This window comes from Pimephales promelas, chromosome 6 (assembly GCF_988280905.1).
Source record: "Pimephales promelas chromosome 6, fPimPro1.hap1.1, whole genome shotgun sequence".
In the NCBI taxonomy this organism is placed as follows: Eukaryota; Metazoa; Chordata; class Actinopteri; order Cypriniformes; family Leuciscidae; genus Pimephales; species Pimephales promelas.
Window position 1 is genome coordinate 20,011,148 of NC_142774.1, and position 18,100 is coordinate 20,029,247.

The 18,100-nt window shown below is 39.7% G+C and overlaps 1 protein-coding gene across 6 annotated transcripts in view; it reads right to left on the minus strand.

Annotated features, from left to right (window-relative positions):
• Positions 1-18,100, minus strand: part of raph1b (Ras association (RalGDS/AF-6) and pleckstrin homology domains 1b) — a 181,991-nt gene that overhangs the window by 16,322 nt on the left and 147,569 nt on the right. For 3 of the 6 annotated variants that reach the window (XM_039672003.2, XM_039672002.2, XM_089132242.1), the window contains 8 exons: positions 15,060-15,146; positions 14,536-14,610; positions 11,232-11,309; positions 4,450-4,609; positions 4,221-4,342; positions 2,243-2,308; positions 1,812-1,955; positions 1,248-1,358 (listed from right to left, as the gene is read on the minus strand). In XM_039672003.2, the coding sequence (XP_039527937.2) occupies positions 1,248-1,358; positions 1,812-1,955; positions 2,243-2,308; positions 4,221-4,342; positions 4,450-4,609; positions 11,232-11,309; positions 14,536-14,610; positions 15,060-15,146 (843 nt within the window). The remainder of the gene's footprint in view (positions 1-1,247; positions 1,359-1,811; positions 1,956-2,242; positions 2,309-4,220; positions 4,343-4,449; positions 4,610-11,231; positions 11,310-14,535; positions 14,611-15,059; positions 15,147-18,100) is intronic. The other 3 variants (XM_089132243.1, XM_089132244.1, XM_089132245.1) reach the window with 3 other exon arrangements.

Consider the following 18,100-nt stretch of genomic DNA (forward strand, 5'->3'; position numbering starts at 1 on the left):
CGGTTGTCAAACCTATAGTGCTACAGGCCTTCTGTCCTCCTCCGTTTCGGACACCAGACCAGGAGAAACTAAATCTGCTCTGCCCGGTGAGGGCCTTAGACGCATATGTCCACAGAGCTGCCCTGTGGAGGGAATCAGAACAATTATTTGTCTGCTTCGGGCCTCCTAATCGAGGTTCTGCGGCGTCTAAGCAGAGAATGAGTAAGTGGGTGGTCGAGGCCATTTCACTTGCTTATGAGTCCTCTGGTCAGCCTTCTCCCTTGGCTGTCCGGGCTCATTCAACCCGGAGTATGGCTGCCTCTAAGGCATTTTTATCAGGAGTTCCCTTGTGTGACATCTGTGAGGCGGCAGGATGGTCTTCACCTCACACATTTGTGAAGTTTTACCATCTGGACTTCAGCTCCACCCCTGGGGCTCAGATGCTTTCGTCAGAAGGTGCACTCTGATATTCATACAACGGACACCTGCTCGCATGGCGGCGTTGGTATTAGCGTTCCCACGGCGTTTACACGCAGCTCGAAGTTCCCTGAATGGGAACGTCTCTGGTTACGTATGTAACCTTAGTTCCCTGAAGGGAACGAGACGCTGCGTGTCTATGCCATACTCCCAGCATGCCCGTGAGCGCTTGCTTCAGTCCTATCAGAAGCTGTTGCGCTTGTGTTTCGGGGATGCTTTATAGTTTCCTGGTCGATACGTCACCCCGCCTATGACGTTCCGTCTCGCCATTGGACAGATTTCATACGTGCTTCATGACTCGTCACGCAGAGGCGTTCCCACGGCGTTTACACGCAGCGTCTCGTTCCCTTCAGGGAACTAAGGTTACATACGTAACCAGAGACGTTTTTTTTTAACAGCCATTAACAGTCATGGTCAGTCATGTCAGTATGCGGGGTATTTAAATCACTTTTGAAAGCATGTTCACTTTTCAATTTCATTTTTTTGATTAATTTCAAAAGAACAGCATTTATTTGAAACAGAAAACTTTTGTAACAATATACTGTACATGTTTTTATTGTCAAGTCTTGTAAATTCAATGCATCCCTGCTGATTATTATATAATTATATGAACATTATAATGAAATTATATAATGATAAATAATAATAATAAATAAAATATTGCACTACTTTTTAAAAGTTTGAGATCAGTATGATCTAATTTTGGAAAAAGGTAACAAACAAGAGCACACCTATTAAAACAGGCTTAAGGATCACAAGCCATAACATCACACACGCACATAAACACACACCTTAAGGGCCAGGCAGTAGTCAGTGGGGGCCTTGTACTTGCTTCGGTAGTCCTGACCATAATAAACATTAACATGGTCCAACTGCAGGAAGCACACCAAATCCCTGGAAGCCTACAGCGTTCAAAATAAACATTAATATTGTTTTATATTTATTACCATCTGTTGTTAATTTATTTACAGTAGGAAATTGAGATGATAAAAGCAAACATTTAGAAAAACAATACTATAAAGTGCAGATACAACAAAGCAGAATCAAATATCCAGGGACAAATCTTAACTGGCAAATGTCGTTAACAGAATTTGATACCAACACAAAACCCATGTTTCGTTTGTATGCTTGTAATAGATTTGATCAAGTAATGAATAACTAATATTTTCAACTTAAAATTATATAACAAAATAAGACATGGGGGTTGATGTCAAAGTGGATGACAAACAACATATGGTTTGTGTAGAGTATCCTCAGTGAATCCATAAACAGGAAATTCCACTCAAGAGTTCATTAGGTTCTATGTCCATTTAAAGATAACATGACACCAAATAGACACACACAATAACACTGACCTTGGCTTTGCCCTTAGGCACAAAATAGATCCCAGATGCCCTCAGCAGAAAGTAACGCTTCTTCCAAGACTTTTTACCATCCTCCTTCAACCATAGCACTCCCTCAATTTCAGGAACAGACACTGAGCTTCCACAAAAACATTCCTTAAAGACATACAGATACAAAAACACAAGTAAGCATTCTAAAAAAATGTATCTTGATAGATTTAGACTGATATAAACTCTGTCAGCCATCACAATTATCAGTCACTTCCAAATTAACATCACGGTGATGAAGGCTTTGGGTCACATTCACTAATTGCATGTGTATGTACTCATTTGCATGTTAAACAAGGAAAAAAATATTAAAATCTGATGTTTTGTACAAAGCAGCTGCATTATAACTACATTTTTAGCCATATTATGCAGTTGTGTTATAATGTATGTTTCACCTCCAGCAGTGCCTCCTTGTTTCTGTCTGCCATCTCAGAGGTCTCCTTCCTCCCAAGTAAATAGTTCTTAGAAACACAACATGCAACAATTGAATCAGGGTGATGGAATATTAAAGCTCCAGTACACACATACACACAAAAAAATCATAACTCATTACTATTACTTTAAAGGCAGGGTAGGCAAGTTTGAGAAACTAGCAGATTTGGATTTTGAAAGTATCCAACATAGAAACTCCCACCCTCTCCCTTCTGGGCTCCTACCAAGGCCACGCACATGAACCCAAAACACATGAACGTGCGATGCCGACTGCTAAGCTGGAGGGCGCGTTTACCAGCGTCGAGCAGAGAGGAGCGCAGTGCATGGAGTGACATCACCTTTTTTTTTTGCCTTGTTTGCCTGCACTGACTGTATATGCAGGCAGAGGCGGTTTCTTCATTAGGGCAATAGGGCGATGCACCACTAAAGTGTAAAAGGGACTTTTTCAATCACATTCAACCACAGAGTTATGCTAGCCGTCACTGTCTGGATATAGTCCAATCAGCGTCATGTCACGTTCTGTGGAGTGCCGCCTCTTTTTGGCCAATTTTATTCTGGCTGAGAATCGGCCACAGTGATCCCATAGACTTACTTTCAACAATGTTTTTTTTTCTTTCGAACTGCAGGCACTGCAATGCATTCTCTATGGGTTCCGGGAGGGCTCGCACTAACGTGCTTACGTAATCATGCGTATCCTTAACTTGTGCAGCGATTGGTGGGAACAAACATATACTATTAAAAATATTTAAGATTAAGTGACAGATAATATTTGAAAACAATTTTGAATTTGAACAAAAAAAATGAAACACTACTTTAATATCTGTATCAAATATGATTAAAAAAATAAAAATAAAAAAGAACGAGAGCAAGAGAGACTATTGGGACATCTCGCGAGTTGAGGCCAGTTGAACTTGGGCCAGTTGAACATAACAAACGTTATGGCGAAGGCAGTTAATTCTATCGTGTCATTAAAAGAAATTCCATTCAGCCGTCGTAGTAATCAGGATAAATTGTCAGTTAAAGAGTTAGGACCACCAAGACCAAATTTAAAAATAAAACAAGTATCTACAAAGGGCGGGAAATCATATAATAGAGGATTCTCGAGGAACTGGTGTGAGCGGATAAAATGGCTAGCAGGTTGCGAAGTAGCTAATGCTTTATTCTGCTACCCCTGCATTCTTTTCCATCCCGAGAACTGGGGACGGACATCGCATGGACAACTACAGGTGTCACCGATATGCAGAGGTGTTTCTCAACCTTAAAGCGAATCAAGACATTCCTGATAAATGTAATGGGACAGGAACGTCTGAATGCACTGGCTATGCTTTCCATGGAGAGGGAACTAGTCAGGAATATGACTGCTTTCAATGAGAGAGTAATTGATCACTTTCGTACTTTCAAAGAGAGAAGAGCAAAATTTCTGAATAATTATAATTTAATAATATTTCAGTATAATTTTGACTGCTCTTTTTTCTGCCATAATTGTGAGACTTCCTAGCTTTCGGCCTGTATGTGCCTCTCCTCTTTCAAAATGAGCGAGTTAACCGGGTACACGCATCCTGTAGCAGCAGGGGTGGTAGCCATGGTAATGAGGGAGAGCGACAGTCGCCAAGCCAATCATTGCATTCGTTCTGATTGGAAAGAGTAGCTGTGTTTATTGCAGCCCTGAGAGGACTACAGACACTCGATTTTTATACTCTCCTTTTCAGAGTACTTACATTTTAGATATTTTTTCGGTATATACAGACAGTTCAATCAAATTTGGGGGAAAAAAATGTTTTAGAAACAAACTGCCTACCCTGCCTAACTTTATCTAATAATATGTGCATACACTACTGTTTAAAAGCCAAGGTTTGGTAAGAGTTATTTATGTTTGAAAAAGAATGCCTAATGTTTAATCAGACGTTTTCAGCATATATGTAACAAACAATAGAGCTTCACCTGTGGGTTTTTGAAAAGTGCATACTTTTCAATCCGCTCAATAAACATGAGTTTGTTCTGACTGTCTCTGGTCCAGTTGAGCAAGTTCTCCACAAGGTTCTCATGGTCTTCAAAAATTCTCTCTGAGGAAAAGACAAAGTAAGAGGGAGTGAGAATTATAAAGTATATCATAATCTATATATTGTCCCTCAGGTTCACAGGTCATCCAAGCATGTGCAAGCATCCTCACCCATCTGCAGCTCAGGGATGGTCTCAACCAGGGCCCAGTCTGGACTGTAACCGCAGTGAGATTTATCCAGCAGACTATCCAGCACCTGCCTGACTATCTGCCTCTCGTCCACCATCATGGTCTTTGAACTCTCATCTGACATGTGTACACGTATCACCAGCTGATGAAGAAGATTAAAAGGAAAGACCAGTTTGGTTAATTCAAGTACATTCAATATTGAATATATTTACACATACATTTTCATAGTAAGCCACATTTCACAGATTATACACTAGAACAAATCAAACGTTTAGACATACTTGATTTAATTTTTGCTTTATCGTTATGTTGACGTGACAATGTAATCGGGATCCCTATTGAAAACATCACGGTTGCTTCCACATCCAGCGCCCTACGCAAAGACTCTCAGACCACCAATTGACTGAGGCGGAAAACCTGCATAGAGCAAGTTCAACTGCTGTTCCGTTATAACCCAAACAGTGGAACTCTTGGATAACACTTGGAAAGCGTGCCTTTTCTAGGGGTGAAGGACGCTGCGGAAGCCACATCCTGCCCGAAGGGAGGTAACGTGGAGAATACACATATGGACTGGCTGGTTAGCGGCAGTGCAACATATGGAATGTCACTGGGGTGGCTCCAGCCTGCGAAGGGGGAGGCAACAGCGGACAGTGACGGCAGAGCGGGCTCTGCCAAGGGAAAGACACGGGCACACCACAGGCAGCTGGTCGTGGAAGAAAATGCATATGGGATTTCTGCAGAGATCACCACATATGGAACCCAGCCTAGCACAAGTTACACAAGCATACGAGCACTAGGACTGGTGTCAGATGCTCCGCAATGTCTGACTGCTGAAGGGGTGTGAAGGGAATCAACAGCATTCGCCTAAGTGGGGAACTCGACTTGAGCAAAAAAGCGCACGTATTCACTACATGTGGAGGGGAGTGGCGCAGCAAGCAAGAACTTCGGTGTTACCAGCTGGTTGAAGCGAGCACACAGGAAGAAACCGGCTCAACACGTAGGCTATAAACCTAGCAAACGTGTTAGGTTTCACCCAGCCCGCAGCTCTACAGATATCTGTCAGTGAGGCTCCGTGTGCCAGTGCCGAAGAAGCGACACTTCTAGTGGAGTGGGCTCTCAACCTGGGTGGGCAGGGCACCCAAGGCGATGGATTCCACTATCCAGTGGGCCATTCTCTGCTTGGAGACAGCCTTTCCCTTCTGCTGCCTCCGTAACAGACAAAGAGCTGATCTGAGGTCCTGAGGCTTTGCGTTCTGTCAACTTATTAAGGCAGAACGTGAAAGGGACAGAGAAAAGCCAGGACTGGGTCTGCCTCCTCCGAAGGCAGCGCTTGCAGGTTCACTACCTGGTCCTGGAGGGGAGTGGTAGAAACTTTGGTCACGTATCCGGGCTAAGGTCTCAGGATCATGTGAGAGTTAGCCGGGCCGAATTCTAGGCACGAGTCGTTGACCGAAAAATGCATGCAGGTCCCCTACTCTCTTGAGAGAGGTTAATGCAACCAGGAGTACTGTTTTACAGGACAGAATTTTTAACTCAGCTTATTGCAAAGGGTGGTCTCTGAAGTGCCGAAAGGACCAGAGACAAATCCCAAGAGGGTATAGAGTGGATTTATTCTCCTCGCCCCCCTCAGGAACCTGACGACCAGGTCGTGCTTTCCCAGAGACTTACCCTCAACTGCATCATGATTTGTGCCAATAGAAGCAATATACACTTTAAGGGTGGAGGGAGACATCCTTCACTCTAACCCATCTTGCAGAAAGGAAAGCACAGCTCTAATTGACCAAGTTCGGGGGTTCTCCTGGTGGGAAGAACACCACTTAACGAACAGCTTCCAACTCCTGAAGAGCAGTCTGATCCAACTCTGGGTCACCCATCTCAGGGTCATTTGCACCTCCGCTTGCCTCCTGATTCCTGCAGCTTCCTGCAGCTTGCAGAGGCCTGGGTGATGGCTGCGGTGGTTGCTAGGCGGTAGAGGAGGACGACGCAGGAGGTCGACCTTGGAGATGGGTGGGAGCAGCAGCGGTCCGCCGGGACAGGATTCCTGCTTCATGGCGACCGAGACCTGCCAGGCAAAGCTCTCGACCGCGTCGCCGTATAACAACCTTGGAAGAGGGGCATCCAGAAATCGATATGTAATATGTATGAGCACAACCGTAGTTTCGAACTTCCGCTTTTGTCAGAAGTCGGCATATCAGTTTCCGGTCTACGACTGGTCATCCACATCCACTAATAAACAAACAAGATGAGTGCTGCTGTTGTACGAAAAAAAGAGTTCTTAAACACATCGAAGTTTCTTAGAACTGTAGTGGATCTAATGTCCGTTTCACACCCGTTTGCAGTGTGTGTTGCGGTGCAGGAGCATGCTTTTAGTGCGTTCACATATTATGATGCGTTTGCACAGTGAATAACTGATCCGTGGCTGTACAACAAATACATACTTAATATTTTTATTTAAAGTCCAGAAGTTATGCTGCAACTTATTTTTAAAAACAAAAAGAATTGCGATTCTTTGTATGCACGTTTAAACACAATTTAAACAATGTAAGTTAGGGCTATTACTCCATGAATTACAAGTTGCTCAAGCAAGTAGTCAAATATTTCCTATATTAAAATCGCAAATAATTTAAATTAAAACTTGAAATTGACAAAAGCAGCCGACTTGCCTTTTCTTTTGCATTTTAATTTTAAAACAATAGATCTTGCATGTCACAAATAACTTATTTTTCCACCTCCACGATTGAGACGAGTGTTGTTCATTCTGTCGCCTGGTTGAAGTAAATTATAGTTTTCCTTTATTAAATGTGCATTTATGGTGAGATTTACTACATTTTATTTAATTAAACGCATTTATAGTGAAATTACTACATTTTCAGGTCAATCTTTATCATTTTTACCACCAGCGTTTGCAGCACAGCAGTAGTATATTCGGCGTGGAAACGATCGCTGTGCTGCTGTTATATACCACATCAGTGAAAAGTGAAAGCCCTAACCTGTTTACATGGTGCCTAGGAGACTGCTGTGTGGCACTTTGCTCTGCTTCAAGTCGCTAACAGCCATTTGAGCTTCTACTGCTTCCTGATAAACACCAACCTTCGTGCGCAGTGGCTGCACAAAATAGACATTTTGATCAACGCGCAAAAAATAATAAAAATATTAAGTATGTGTTTGTTGTACAGCCGCGGATCAGTTATTCACTGTGCAAACGCATCATAATATGTGAACGCACTAACAGCACGCTCCTGCACCGCAACACACACTGCAAACGGGTGTGAAATGGACGTTAGATCCACTACAGTTCTTAGAAACTTAGATGTGTTTAAGAACTCTTTTTTTCGTACAACAGCAGCACTCATCTTGTTTGTTTATTAGTGGATGCGGATGACCAGTCGTAGAACGGAAACTGATATGCCGACTTCTGACAAAAGCGGAAGTTCGAAAGTCGAAACTACGGTTGTGCACATAGCCTATAGTGTCCCTCATACCCGCCAGCTTAAGCCAAAGGTAGTGCTCCTGGACCACCAAGGTGGACATCGCCTGACCAACGGAACGTGCGGTTTCCTTCGTCAGGTCAGTTGCCGCACAAAGCTACCGGAGGTGCTCTGGGTCAGAGCCACCCTCGTGCATGACCATGGGCGCCTGGGCCTGGCATGGAGGGTGGAAGCAGCCTGTCTACAGGCTCTGTAAGCCTTTGTTGTGAGACTGGATGGAAACTTACATGCCTTGGATGGGAGGCATGGATTGTCACACTAGGAGGAAGCGGACGCTGAACATAGTAGCGTTGCAACAGAATGCTCCACCGACGGGACATCCACATACCCCTTAGCCACTCTGCCATCGAGGGTGGTGAAGAGGGAGGAGCCACTAGGATGGCTTCTGGCACTATACGGTGCCGTTCACATCCTAGTGAGCTCCTCATGCACCTTCAGGAATAAATGGCACCAGGGCGGTGAGCTGAGAAGACCAGAGAAACCAATCATCCAACCGAGAAGGTTTGGGACGTGGTGGAGGATTCCACGTAAGCCAGCAGGCTCTTTTGGAGGCTCTAGCGATGACAGCGTTTGTGAGGCCTGAGGGGCCCACGAAGATTGCCTCGGTGGGGAAGCCCTCACGGTAATCTTCAGATCACCCTGGCTTAGCGCCGAAGTCAGCCTATTCTGAGGTCCAGAATAGGCACTAGATCGGGGCATAGCCGAGGGGACTGCACCTCCCTTGAGGTAAGCAAGTCTTGATCTTAACGCTGCCATAGTCATATTCCCGCAATGGGAACACAAACTATTCACAAAAGCTACCTCAGTGTGTTGGATGCCCAAACACAAGAGCAAACTATTGTGGCCGTCTGATGGCGGCAGAAAACGACCGCATCCAGAAACTCACAAGTGGAATGACATCCTGAAAAGGACGCAGGGTCAAGCTTGTGTTGCTTATTAAGTTGAAAACAAATAAGAGAAAATAAAACTCTTTCCACGCTGAGGCCCTGGGCCCCTGAGTTTTATTTCTTCTTATGTAGTTGGGCTGTAATGATATAAACTCAGGAACGCCCACCAAACCAACACACACAGTGTAATGCAGTGAAAATAGCAGTTGTGAGCTGTAATGCTCGCGGCAACCGCTGATTGGATCGCTGATACTAATTTCTTTTTGAAGTACTGAATGGCCAGTAAATTAACTGATGGGTGAAAAACTTCATTTAACAAACCTTGAATATAATATATTTCTGGTTTCTTTTAAATTATTAGTTTTGACAAATGTTTTTTTGTAATATGCACTACATAAATACAGTGTTTGTCAATGTAATCATCATAAGATTATGAATTTGATTCAGAAATGTGAGCAAACCCAAAGTATATTGCTATGTTCATAAATATTTCAAGGCATGTATATATCATCATAACTAATATAGATTGTGAAATATTTCTCCAGAGATATAACATGATGGAACACACTTATATCCAAGTAAAAAATTCAGACAGTGTTTCAAATATAATGAAACAAACAAATGGCATGCATCTAAAGTTTGTGCACTTGTTTTGATATTGTATATAAGAAAAACAGAACAGTATGTTACAAATATGTAGTGCAAAGATTTATGAACTGAATTGGAATATGATGTGGATCTTCAGAAACGTAGTTTTAATAAAGACTAACTGGGAACAGAATTGACAACTGGCTTTCATCCCTCTATTTCACACCCAATTTTATTTCTTCCAGAGAGTGAGGAACAAAAAGTGGGGAGTGAGAGAAAGTGTTGCATAGGCACATTAACAGACAGCACTGCCAGAGGTCCTGAAAGTCATAAGAATATCAGGGAGTAGGAGGCACTTTTCCAAACCTGGTCTCAGCAGAAAACAATCTGTTAATTCATGCTCTCTTCCCTCTCACACATATGTTCAAACAAACACGCAGACCCACACTATATCACACATCTGGACCTGGCTTGCCTCATTCTTTGACCTCAGCACAAACAATCTATCACTTTGTGCAATGTTTCAATTGTAGGAAATGATTGCGTATAAACTTAGAACCATAGCAAACTGAAACACAGATGAATGCAGGAAACAACAGAATTTTAGCAGAATAATCACAAATTTTCACGTGTTCAATTTAACCGAATAACCAATTTTCAAGTGCAAGTTTTTATGACTTAGGTTTGGACTAAACTGGATATAATTTTATTCAAGACAGTGCTCAGGACAGCATACACTGCATGCAGTAAAAATATTTCTTTTTTTTTCCCTTAAATTCTTTCATTACAATTTACACATTATATTCTCAGCTATTTGAGTGAAAAGTTTAGCTCACATGGACTCCACAAGTAGAATATTAAATATTTCGGTAACACTTTACAATAAGGTTCGTTAGTTAACATTAGTTAACTACATTAGTTAATATGAACTAATAATGAATAGCACATATGCAGCATTTGTTAATCTTTGTTAATGTTATTTTCAACATTTACTAATACTTGATTAAAATCTTGTTAACATTAGTTAATGCACCGTGAACTAACATGAACAAACAATGAACAGCTGTATTTTCATGAACTAACATTAACAAAGATGAACAAATGCAGTAACAAATGTATTGCTCATGGTTAGTGCATGTTAGTAAATACATTAACTAATGTTAACTAATGAACCTTATTGTAAAGTGTTACCAATATTTCTTATTGACCCCCCCACCCCCCCAGATTTTCAATGTGGTCTCAGACTTTTGGACCCCATTGTATATCATTATATTAGGCCATTTTTTTCTTTTATTATTGAAAGCATTTTTGACGCAGTCTCATACTGTATCGGTATCACTGCACCATAGCTGTTAGTTTTCTTTTTACACCAAATGAAATGGAAACAGTCATCTGTCTTGGCTAAAGAGGCCTAATCACTGTATCTAATTCATTCACTTGGTTGGTATTAGTATGTGCCTGGTGGCATTTATTTTGACAGCCCTATTCTGATCAATGGAGTAACAAGATACATTGTCGCTTACAAATAAACCCCAAAATCCAGACCAGTTTACACAACAAAAAAAACTACTAACATGTGATTTGAAGTAAAACCCTCATCAATGGCTATGAAGGACTTGTTTGTGCATCTTCCATTCTAAGCAGACAGAGTCTCTCAGACACATGGGTGACCTATTTTCTACTGTGCATTCGTTCTATGACTTCTCCTGCTAGAGCGTGTGAAGGGCTGCATCATGCTGTACACAGACGAGGTTTACTGACCCTTGGAGGGATTCAGAGATTCACAGTGATTTTGACTCACCTTTTTCACCTGGGCTTCTTTAATTTTCTCTAGTGCCACACGGATTTTCTCAGCCTTCGCTTTGGCAGCCTGCTCGTCCTGTGGATGACACAATGACATGTTAACAAAGAAACACCCGGAGAGCATTACATATCCACTACTGATGTATGAAATCAGACAGGTGGATTTCTGTTTCGCACATATCTTCACTTACCTGCCCTCTCCAACATGCAGTCATCACATCCATTTCTGACCATTTAAAACAATCCTGAAACAATTGCAAAGTCTCTGTATCTGATCAACCAGCAACCAGAGACACAAAAGGAAGTTACAAGTTCACTCTGCTCATGTTAACGGTTCCTTAGAGAAATGGCTGCTCATTCATTCAATCCCAATTGATACACAGATTCACCGCTGCACCAGCTTGAATGTTTCAGAACTCCATTAACCAATGTTCTCATCATCACAAACAGCAGCTATAACAAGACTATTTAAAAGGCCTGACAGGTACTTCCAGCTGAAGTTTCAGAGCTGCCGCCGTAATGGCCTGATGAAAATAATTTAAATAATCCAAAAAAAAGTCTACTGCAGCTCAATCTGAAGAAACATGAAGCTGAAATGAGCATTGGTCGCAACACAAAGATGAAAACGCTTCCCCTCACACATCTCTATACCCAGAGTACCTTACACACAACGCTACTGCTCAGCATTGGGAGGGGATTGAGACCTCCCCCTCTCTTTTCTCTCTGTGAAACAGCTGCATGTCTCTGGTAGCGTGCCCAATCACAGGGTTTAATCTCTCTCACCAGCAGACCAAGCCGCCATCAGCTATAAAAGACCCTCTCGTACCACTTCTCCAATCAGAATGTACATATGCTTCTCAGCGGCCAATCAATTCGTTTTTTTTCTTTGACCTTCTTTCCACTGGCCAATAACTTTGAGGCCAAATGCAGATGATATTGTTTTCTGATGCTTTTTCTGTGGTTGTGGGAAAACACCCTCCACCGTGGGGATGAAAGATATCTAGGCCTTGTACTTATTGTTTCACCCATTTATTTAAAGAAAAAAGTTAGTAATTTGGAGGGGCTTCGAAAGGCCAAGGATTAAGTCAGGTTGCGTAACTTGCGTTACCCCCTCAACTTTGATTATTATTATGCCATGTTTTTTCTAACTGAACAGAGATGGGCAGATTAAGAAATACAAAGTCAAAGAGACAAATAAAGATTTCAATATGCAAAGAATGTGCAGTGAAACACATATAATGATGACAGGAGATAGTGGGGAAGGAACAAAGAGGGATATATGTGATCTGAAAGACCAGCTTCTCTTTCTCAAATCATTGTCTATGGCAGATGCATATTTATGATGCAGAGAGAGAGAGAGAGAGAATGAAAAAAATGGGAGAGATCTGCAAACAGCCGAGGCTCAGGCTTCGATAAAAAACATTAAATTCCCTTTGAAGTCTTTTTTCCTTTCTCCAGTTCTCTCTCTGTCTGTGTTTGAGCAGAGAGTCTGTGTCTCAGCAAGTCTGCAGTGAGTCCATCCAGAGTGGAACAGAAAAGCAAAAACACTATCTGAGAGATCTGATGAAATCATGAGGAAACAATTCTGTCTCTGTACATGTCATGACAAATAAATAAAACTTAGTTGACAAATTTATTTAAAGAAAAAACTAACCCTAATTAAAAGGACAAACTCATTGTTTAATGCCAGTTAAAACCAAAAATCAAATGTTAACAGAACAATTCTACACTATTCTAGGTCACTAGAAATTCTAGAGATCATATTTTGCATACTAAGAAACTTGAAAACACTAAGAAAATGAATTCAAAATAGCTGTTCCTTTTAACATTTTATATACATGTTGTAAACTTTAATATACTTACCATACTACAACAAGTAATAGAAATAATGTTGTAATGCAGTAGATTGAACTTCAGAACATAATAAACCTTATCAATTGGGCCATTGCACAAGCTTCATGGTTTAACAAAAGCTCACACATCCTTGAAAAATCAAAGTGGCGTCAGATTGACATTTTTATTATTTAGTAAGTCAACATAACAAAATGCTCTTAACCCACCATTCCCTGCACCAGAAAAAGCATCTACATTGGTATGACAACATCTTCAATCACATGCATAATATCTGTTCTCAGGAATAAATTAAAAAAGTTAGTCAATACAAAGCCTTTTGTTAGCTAATTAATGTTTAAATGTAAAAAAAAACAAAAAAAAAAACAACAAAAAAACAAGAATGTCTATGCTACATGGCTAACAGATTTATAGCCATAGATATAGCCGTCGTTACTTCCTCACTCATGTAGTTAAAAACCTGTATAATTTTTGTTCTTGTATGGAACAAAAAATAAAAAGTATTTTAATGTATCAGTTTTGTTCCCCCCAAAAAACTGGCTACCTGTACTCTGCAAAATATCTTTTGTGTTCTGCAGAAAGAAAGTCATACAGGTGTGGAATGACATAAGTGTGATAGAATTTTCATTTTTTTGGTGAAGTATCCATTTTAAAATAATATTGTTTTATCACAAGAAAAGTAAATCTGTCTGTGATTCAATATTAAGGGAGTCACTAGTGTAAATATACTACTTGTACAACAAACACCAATTCCACACGAATTGTGGCATCAAAACAAAATAATAGGTAAATCGGTTTCAGTTTTATATGTGAGCTATTGAAATGTCCTAAAATGAAATTATGTAAGTGATGAACAGCCATTTCTTCAGGGAAGCAGTGATAACAAGGCATTAAAAAAAAAAAAAAAAAAAACTCTACAAAATATCCTGCCAACAACTGTTGTATTTTTAAGATACACATTTCTTAAACAAGGAACAAACAATATTTGTAACTTTATCACTTTACATTAGTAATGAAAACCTGACTGAAATAAAGTAAAAAAAAAAAAATTATATATATATATATATATATATATATATATAATATATATATATATATATATATATATATATATATATATATATATATATATATATATATATAATAATACAAAAGCCATGTTTTCTTGTCACAGAAAGGTAATGTAGGGTGTTATTATATAATGTATGATAACATTATAGACCCTTTGGGCTGGATGATCTGATTTCAACTTTAAATGGCACACATATTAGGATGGCAGCAAAAAGAAAAAGAATACAGAAGATACAACACTTTAAAAATGTAAGAAGGCAGTGTGGGTGGAGCAAAGTGTCAAGTCTGGCTAGAAGTCTGAGGTTAAAAGGCTTTCTGTGGATACATAAACCCAAAACATGCAGAGAAAGGAAAAAGCAGCAAGCGAAAGAAGGCGTCACCTTGGTCAGCATGTGAGAGGGTTTTCCTGCAATGTTTTTCAGAATCAGAGAGGTCTCCCTGTCCAAATACGAGTGCTTCAGGGTGCAGGGAAAAGACAAACAGAGATTAATCAGTGCAATGATTACTGTGATTTCAAAAATGATAGAAATACATACTTGATTGTGGTAAAGCATAGACAGTGTGGAAGCACCTATCGATTATTCAAAATCATAAAGAGGTGATATATAAAAGTGAGGAGGGAAAAAAATATATGTAAAAGAACTTTCTTGTGTACTTCTTTTAGTTCTCTAAAAATATTGTGGATCACAGTTCTCTTATGCCGAGAACACACCGCTCCTGAGGTCCCTTTTTTAACCAAAAGGATGACAATATGAATCCTGGAATTATCACAGGTGTATTAAGACCCAGTATTTTGAGAAAGAACATACTGTGTACACATATCCTTTACCCCAGTCGTACACATGCACGCACGCACGCACGTGCACGCACACACACACACACACACACACACACACACACTTACAGTCCTTTGATCCACCTCCCCCTCATGTGAAGCAAAGTCTAGATGGCGTCTGGTAGCTTTACCATTGGCCCTTCGCAGTAAGACATGCTGGGAAAAGGGGTGGGGGAGGTAGTGACATCACATAGAGAAAAGGTGCAAACATAAACACATTAATCATGCAAGCAGACAATGCAAAATGATGCATGCACAAGCAAGGGTCAATATATGCTGTTACTCTGGTAAAACATTATGAATGTTAGGGTTGAATACAATCTAATCGACAATATGCTGCATATACTGTTGATTAGAACAGAAAATAATTTTGACTTGTACCTCAGTTTACAGTATTGGACGTACTATGGAAGTCTATGGGGAAAATTCTATTTTTGTTAATGGAATACTTATTTTTGAAACAAATGAAGATATTTTTTAAATATTCTGTCATCATTTTTGGCCATCCACTGAAAGACGTTGTTTAGCCCAAATCTACTGAATTGATTTATATATAAATGAACAAATTAAATGTAGGCTTTTATTCATATCAAAGAGTATAGAAGAACAAGAGGCGAAACTCTGATGCTTTTTTGGTAACAGCCACTAGATGGCGCTTCAGTAGCGCTTCCGCCATATCGGGGTGAAAATTCCAACTGGAGTTACTGGACAACAGCACAGATAATAGTTTTTTTGAGGTAGTTTTTTCTTGCATTAGTGAGTATTTCCATTGTATGCAACTTTACACTTTTACTACTATTATTAATTACCAACTCCACTAGGCCTGAAATATATTTTGGACGTTTTAATCCCCTGGATCATGCTACAAACATGATGATCATTGATGCGCTGTGTCCGTTATCCTATAACTAATTGCCACTTTGGTCATTGGCTGGGTTTTTATGTTTGTTTACAGGTCTTGCTTTAACGGTCATTAATATAAGATAGGCTAGTACTGCAAAAAAAAAAAAAAAAAACTGTTTATTCTTTTGCTGTTATATCGTCAAACATTTACATTTTAGTACAACATGTATTTGCTGAATTAATTTATTTCATTGATTACTTATTTTTGTAAGTAACGTTATGTGTACCTCCCGGGAAACGGTCTAATGTTATTATAACTTTATGATTATGAACTGATATCACTTTATTTTTACCTATCACACTTAAAGTGGAGAGTAATATAATGAATTAAATCCTTGAACTTCTCTGTCTCAAGTTATGGGGTAAAAGCCCGGTTAAGTAACTTCTTTTTAACTGCTATAAATTTAACTGTTGTGAGTTTTATAATCACCTAGCCTAATTATTTCAACCTAAAAAATGATCTCTGCACTGGACTAAATATATATTATATGACTGCCGAGTCGCTTTCACCCCGAAATGGCGGAAGCGTAGGGCTGCTGCTGGGCGCTGGTGTTGCAATGGAACGTTCTATTGGCTTTCACTTCTTGTCAATATACGTTCTTTGTTCATATATAAACATTGATCAAAGCACATAGAGCACATGAATTGAAGTAAACAGAAGCTCAACTGTATACTTGCTTGACACGTGAGATGGACAAAAATGATGATAGAATATTGTATCGTGAAGGTGAGTAAATTATGGCAGAATGGGCTTGTATTGAACCGTCAAGTTTTCAAAATGATCCTTTTTGAGGTTAGCATACAGTTCTAGGCAGATTAACTTTTAGTTACGCATTACCAATGCAAATCCTGTGGGTGGGAGTGAGTTTGCTCAATGTTATCAATACTTCGCAGATAGTATCATGTCCCTTCTCGGGTATCCTTGCTGTGCAAAAATACTAGTTTTTGTGGCCATGACAGTTTTGACATATTTTAAGCAATTTCAGCACATCAGTTTCACTGTTTGACTGACATATATAATTCAAGTCTTTTGCCATTACTTTAGAAACAGCATGTATTTTAACATTTACTGTGCTGCTCTGCCTAATCAGATAAAACTGTATTTTCATATCTTAACTGTAAGCATGCTTTTTGTTTGTTTTGGCCAAGTCTGTCGTGATTGGTCTATCGCTTGCAGCGCATGGCGGGAACAAAACTCCCATTAACATATCTGAATTTTAACTCCAGAGGCTTCCTCAGTGCTTATATACACAGCTATAAGAACGATTCCGTCATTTTTTCCCGTATCAATTCCAGCGTATCAATTCCTTCTCATCCTTATGAAGTGTATGCAAAGTGGATTCGCAGCAATGAAAACAGTGTCTTCTTGACATGTCAACAACACAAACCAAACTCTTCTAGGCCTCTAGCTACATCTAGAGGGTTTGAGGACGGGTCAAAGACAAAGTAGACTTTGTTCGGCAGCCAATGAAGACCATAGGCTGGTATTATGCACATTTGTTACAGGAAGTGAGACTGGAATCGCTGACGACTCGTTTTTGGCAGTTAATTAATTCTTGCTTTTAGGAGACACTAACTTTATTTGATGTGCACTTTGATCTTTAAACTTTGCAGACCTTTTACATTAAGAAAAAGCTAGCATTATTACACGTCGCATTAAAGGTAATATTAAAAAAAGAAAAGAAGCAGAATAAGGGGCCTTTAACTCTGTGGATTCTCTTTAACAATACTTAATCCTCTCCTCCATTGTTTCTTTCAAAGGGTGGGTTTTCAACCTTTACAGACCAATGGACCCTGTACCCCATCCCCCTCAAGCAACCTAGAGACCCCAAATATATACACTCTTTGAAAATTTTTTTTAAATAGACATATATAGAACCCTAGATATGCCGAAAACGTTGAAATATCTTAATTTTCTTAAATTATGGCATTATCCTTTCATGTTTGTATTGAAATGATTGAAAATGTCAAATAAATTATGCTTACAAGCAGTTTTATGAAAATAAAAATTGATAACAAATTGAATTATGCCTGACAGAACCCAAAGGTTCTATACAGAACCTTTTATTCTAAGAGTGAAAAATATGCTTTTTATATGGTATATTTTCACTGCAGTAGCTCATCACAGAGCCTATGGGTCCACAGAAAAGTGGTTGAAAACCCTTGTTTCATATTAATATAGAAGACATTACAGAGGCCATCTCATA